We start from the raw sequence: 5,995 nt of genomic DNA on the forward strand, positions 1-5,995 counted from the left end.
GACACCACCCATTCCCAGGATTCAATCTCTCCTCTTCCCACCTCTTGCAGAAACCCGCTGTTGGTTCTATTCAGACAGAGATGGAGGGCTCTGTCCTAGCAATCCCCCCTGTCCAGGCAGCAGCCTCCCTGCCCCCAGCCCCACCTCCTCTCTGACCCACTCCTCTCTCCCTAAGCCTCTGACTTCAAAAGGCCCCCTGACCTGGCAGCCGCAGGACAGAGGCGCTCTGGGCCCCTAGGACGTTCCGGGCCTCGCAGCTGAGTCTGAGGTCAGAGCTGAGCCCCGCGCGGAAGCTCAGGGAGCTGTTGGTCCAGGGCCCCTCTGAGCTGGAGGTGACCGCGTGGGAGGCGTTGCTGTGGTTCCCCTCCAGCAGCCCCGCCCCCAGCCGCCAGCGCAGGGAGGGGGCCGGCTGGGCCCTGGAGGAGCAGCTGCAGAACAGATCCTGGTCCCTCCAGGAGCACGAGGGTCCCAGCAGCTGCGGCGGGTCTGTGGGGAGCGAGGAGAAGGGTCAGCGGTGCCTCTGCCCTCCTAGTTGGTTGGCAGTTAGACCTGAGCAGAGCGAGGACAATGGACCAGGTATAGAAAACCACCAGGGCAGGAAAACCCCGATGCCCAGCAAAGGGCAAAACTGGGAAGCCAAGGACCTCAGCCCACGGTGACCTTTCTGTTAGGTCCGATCAAATAATGGAATCGATGCCCCTCCCCTGGGACTTGGCTTTCCAGGCCATTTCACTGTGGACAGTCCCTTTGCTGAGACCACATTTCACTTGCGGTGACCACATTCCATGATCTCTCCTCCGGGTCTGCACAGAGAAGTCTCCACCCAGAAAAAGGCGCCAAAAGTCCTTTAAAAGCTACCGACTCCTGTCACTGGGTGCTGGAGCCATCCAGGCTCAGACGCCTGGTGGGCGGATGATGGAATAAATTCGTGATCCCTCACCACCCTGGCCACGTGCGTTCCTCCTTTGGGGCCCTAACACTTTCCTCCTTTAGCATATCGCTGGCCATGCGGTTCAGACCCTTCCCTGACCTTTCCTCCCCGGGCCTGTGGCTGGTGGTCATGGGGTCTACAGAGAATAGCCCTTAAGCGTTAAGCGTTCAGGAGAAGGAGGTTCTGAACCCCGTCAAACTCATCGAGGCCTCGGTTGTGTTTCAGCTGCAGGCCCAGAACCAGCAGCACCACGGCTGACCTCAGGACCAGCTGCAGCGACCAGTGACCCCCTGCCCGGGACCCACCAATCAGTGGACACCATGACCCGAAAGGACACACTCTGATGAACCTGATGAACATTCTATTGGGATCCTCCCCCCACGCCAGACCTCCAGATAAACACCCTCAAGACGGGGACCCAGACCTAGCCGGCTTGGCTCAGTGGATAGAGCGTCAGCCTGCGGACTGAAGAGTCCCAGGTTCGATTCTGGCCAAGGGCACATGCCTGGGTTTCAGGCTCGATCCCCAGTGGGGGGCGTGCAGGAGGCAGCCGATCAATGATTCTCTCTCAGCATTGATGTTTCTATCTCTCTCTTTCCTTCTCCCTTCCTCTCTGAAATCAATAAAGAAATATATATATATATTTTTTTTTTAAAAGACGGGGACCCAGTGTGCTGGGGGGCACACCCAGGCCTTCCCCTCCCCCACTGCTCCCGCACCCACCCACCCACCGACCCACACACACAGGAACATTACCTTTATTCCTCTCTATCTTAAGCGCCAAGGGCCCCTTCTTTTGCCACTGTAGCTTGTTTTCTAAGACCCCCTACTTCTACGGATCACTTCTTCTAACTCTCTGGCTTTCTAAACAAACTTCCATTTATACTTTGAGTCTTGGCTCTGAATTCTTTCTTAGCCAGAACTCAAGAACTGAGGTTGCTGAACCAAGGTTCGGTCCGACCCCACCAGCCTAACACCTGCTGCCATTCTCAGTGCTGCCAACGCCAGGACCCAGGTGTGCTGCCCCTCGGTAACCCAGGACCCCACCATTCACAGTGCACAGAGAGGCTTGGCAAGATAGGGAGGGAGCCCAGCAGGTTCTGAGCTCGGCAGATGAATTCACCTTCCGGTTCCATTTGCATCCCAGGCGGCCCCAGGGTCTGAGGGCTTTTCCCTCCCTGCATGACACCTCCCACTCCCAGGACTCAGTCTCTCCTCTTCCTACCTTCTTGCAGAACCCGCTGTAGGTTCCGCTTGGGCAGGAGATGCAGGCCCTGTCCTAGCAATCACTCCTGTGCCCACGCAGCTCCCCTCCCCCAGCCCCACCCTCTCTCTGACCCACTCCTTCCTCCATGGCCTCTGCCCCCAGCAGGTCCTGACCTGGCAGCAGCAGGACAGCGGTGCTCCGGGTCCCGTGCACATTCCGGGCCTCGCAGCTGAGTCTGAGTCCCTCACTGAGCCCTGCTCGGAGGCTCAGGGAGCTGTTGGTCCAGGGCCCCTCTGAGCTGGAGGTGATCACGTGGGAGACGTTGCCATGGTTCCCCTCCAGCAGCCCCGCCCCCAGCCGCCAGCGCAGGGAGGGGGCCGGCTGGGCCCTGCAGGAGCAGCTGCAGTGCAGACCCTGGTCCTCCCAGGAGCAGGAGGGTCCCAGCAGCTGCGGGGGGTCTGTGGGGAGCGAGGAGAAGGGTCAGCGGTGCCTCTAATCTCCCCAGAACCCAGCTGTCCTGCCCCCCGGGGTCTCCCCACTCACAGACCACAGAGAGGCTGAGAGAGACGCTTTGGAAGCCCAGCAGGTGCCGAGCTTGGCAGGTGAACTCTCCTTCCTGTGCAGGCCCCACGCGAGGCAGCTCCAGGATCGCGGTGCTGGAGAGGGGGGTGGCGTGCAGGCCTGGGGACCCCCGGAACCAGCTCAGCTTGGCAGAGGGGTAGCTGTCAGCCTCACAGAGCAGCCTCAGGGCCTCTCCCTCCAGGATGGAAAGGGATGTGGTTTTCAGAATCTTGAGGGCTGAGAGAGAGAGAGAGAGAGAGAGAGAGAGAGAGAGAGAGATGGGATGGGCAAAGCTGGGGTCTCTCCTCCTTGCTATGTCCACACTAGCTCTGAGGAGAGGACCAACACCCCCTGGCCTCAGCCCTTCCGAAGGGGCCCAAAGTCGCCCAGGCTGCCTCACAGATGGAGGACAGGGGACATGGAATATGAAAAACAAATGCAGGCATGGACCAAAGAGGAGGTAACAGAAGCAGGAGGAGGTAAAACTTCAGAGAGGAGGGTGAAGCAAGAGGGACGCAAGCTTCCTTTTTATCTGGGCACAGAAAGCTGTGGGTGAGCAAGAGATTTAGAGAGTTGAGGTGTGGGGAGGAGCCTTCCGTCTGTCCTCAGTAGCTGGCCTCCCCTATATATCCCACGTTGTCCCCGGCCCATTGTAGCTCTGAAATCACCCATCCCAGCCCTGAGGGCAGAGGCCCCTTCCTACCTGTGCTGTTCCCTTGAAAGACGCGGATGGCCATGTTCTGTGGAGCATCTGGGACAGAAGGAAATCCATGGGTGGGCACTGGGCCTTTCCCCAGCAACCATGGAACCAGGAGAGGGGGTTCCCTTCCTGGTGGACTATCAGGACCCTGATTTTAAGCCCTGGCCCAGCTCTGTCCTGGCCACAACCCCTTAGGGACCCGGGATCCTGCCCCAGAACTCACAGGCCACATTGAGCCGGATGGTTCTCTCCACACTCACACCAGTGGCAGGAAAATACACCTGACAGGTGAGGTTGGTGCCGTGGTCCTGGGGCCGTGGGGTGAGAGTGAGCACGGAGGAGAGATGATGAGACCTGGGGTCCAGGGAGGTGTAAGCAGCTGATGTCCAGGAGAAGATGGGGGGCGTGCCCTCCTCACAGGCCCAGGGCACATAGCAGTTCAGTTTCTTGGGGCGGCCGGACTCCAGGGGCCCTGGGATGAGTATGTCAGGTTTGTCCGTCAGGGCTGGAGTGAAGAGAGAGGTGGTGAGACCCCTCGGCATGTCAGCCTGCCCCAGAGCTTTGTCATGGCTGTCCCCACCCCAACCCCAGGGTCCTTCATTTTTCCATTTCTGGTACCTGACACCTGGGGGTCTTCCTTTGGGCCCCTACCATACCTGTCACTTTCAGAGAGAGCATTTGGTCTTCATATGTATGTTCATAGAGTCCATATTATTTTCTATTTGAAAGAAGTAGGTCCCACTGTCCCTCGTGTTGACATCTCTGATGGTCAGGGAGCAGTCATCGGGCTCGGGGTCCACGGGGAGCAAGAACCGGCCCTGGGTCCTCTCCTGTAGCTTCTTTTCTGGATTGTTTGTGGCCACTAGAAGACCACGCTTTTTACTTCTTTCTATCTTGAACCAATGCTGGTACAGGTATTTAGAGGACACCCAGGGGTAGGAAAACTTGCATGGCATAGAGACACACAGACTCTCCTGCACTGTCACAGACTCCTGTAGTTCCAGCCAGTAGCTTGAATCCTTAGCCAGGGCTCCTAGGGAGAGAGAAAAACTCAGCCTGGAGCTCCAGGGCCTCCCCCGGGTGGGCTGCCTTCTCCCCTCGGCCCACTCACCTCCCCACAGCACGGGCAGCAGCAGCAACAGCAGCCTCAGCAACATCTCTTCCTCATGCCCTGGCACAGTCTGTCTACTCGGTCTGGGTCCCTCTGCGAGAGAGTGGAAAGATGCAGATGAGGGAGGGCAGAGAAAGCTTCGACAGGAAACCTGTGGTGAGAACCAAAGATCACAAGCCCAGAAGAGGGAACCTCAGATTCAGAGAGTCCGCTATGATTGACTCTTTGAGATCGTCCTGCCCCGTTTCTACCTGTGGCAAATGAACCCTGAGGCTCAGAGGAAGCGAGAGGCTTGTCCAAGTAAGATAGCAAGGGTGGACGAGAGCCCCCGTGTCCTGGGTCCATGGGCCATCATCTGTACTGGAGAAGCTGGTCTCACCTGGCCAGCTCTCTGACCGTCATGGCCTTGGGACTCTCATGGAGGTGGCCCACTAGGGATGGGTCTTGGGATAGCCTATATGGGCACCAGTGGCAGAACAGGGTCTAGAGGAGGCAACAAAAACACCACACACCACCACTCATTTCCTTCATTCATGCCTTTGCAAACTCACAAAAATGATTAAATCAGTCCTGACCTTCAACTAGTTCAAGCAGTGAGGGAAGACAGACCAGCTGATGGGCTAGAGCTTTATCTGAAGGCAATGGGGAAACTGGAAGATTCTTAAGCAAGAAAGGATCAGGGTCATATAGGTATCAACATGGTCTCTCTGAGGCCAGGATAGGGAAAGAGGTGGAAGGGAATGGAGGGAGGTCAAGAGGCCAGAGATCAACACTATTATGGTTGTTTAAGAAGGTGAGAACCAAATCTGCATGTTGTGGAGGAAAGATTTGAGGTGGAAGACACTTTGAGGAAGTGAAATTTGAGGGGAGGTGTGATGGGTGGGGGAGGGAGGCACCTAGAGTGACTCCCAGAGCCCTGACAAAAGTAACAGAGGGCATGGGGGTACCATCTCCAAGAGCACAGTAAATGGGCAGAGCTGGACTGGGAAGACAGTAGAGTTGGCCCATGGGGTTCTTTCCTGGGGACCCTTCGCTACTTGTCACATTCAGAGACAATGTCATATATTGGGAGTCATGGTTCATGTAATCTCTTTCTATCCTGAAGTATTCCCAGTTCCCCACATCTTGGAAAATCTGATGCTCAGAGCACAACTATGGGCCCTTCGGTCCCCCAGTTGGTGGAATTGGCCCCAGGTTCTCTCATCAGGTTTTTATAGGGCCTGTGGCCAGAGAGGGGATGATGGTGTCCGTTGGCTACCTCCAAGATATGAAGGTGGTTGTGGAGTGGGCTAACGTTAGCCCAGGAAACCCACGGGTTAGACTGGAGAATGGGACAGGAGGCAGAGGCAGGCTCCCCTTTGCTGTGTCACTGACTGAAGGTCACACACTGTTCCTGCAATATCCTCCAGGGACCAGTCTCTGACTGAAGCCCCGCCCGGAAACCTCTTGTTCAGACCTCAGTAGCCCTCACAGCTGTGGCCACTG

General features: G+C 57.1%; 1 protein-coding gene across 1 annotated transcript; it reads right to left on the bottom strand.

Annotated features, from left to right (window-relative positions):
• Positions 1-1,090: 1,090 nt before the first annotated feature.
• On the bottom strand, positions 1,091-4,556 carry LOC102418028 (sialic acid-binding Ig-like lectin 6). The gene is given in 7 exon segments (XM_014451155.2): positions 1,091-1,221; positions 2,682-2,936; positions 3,403-3,450; positions 3,623-3,904; positions 4,056-4,101; positions 4,104-4,432; positions 4,511-4,556. Coding segments are annotated over 7 exon segments (1,137 nt in total).
• Between the last annotated feature and the right edge of the window lie 1,439 nt (positions 4,557-5,995).

This window comes from Myotis lucifugus, unplaced genomic scaffold, assembly GCF_000147115.1.
Source record: "Myotis lucifugus unplaced genomic scaffold, Myoluc2.0 scaffold_8310, whole genome shotgun sequence".
Lineage (NCBI taxonomy): Eukaryota > Metazoa > Chordata > Mammalia > Chiroptera > Vespertilionidae > Myotis > Myotis lucifugus.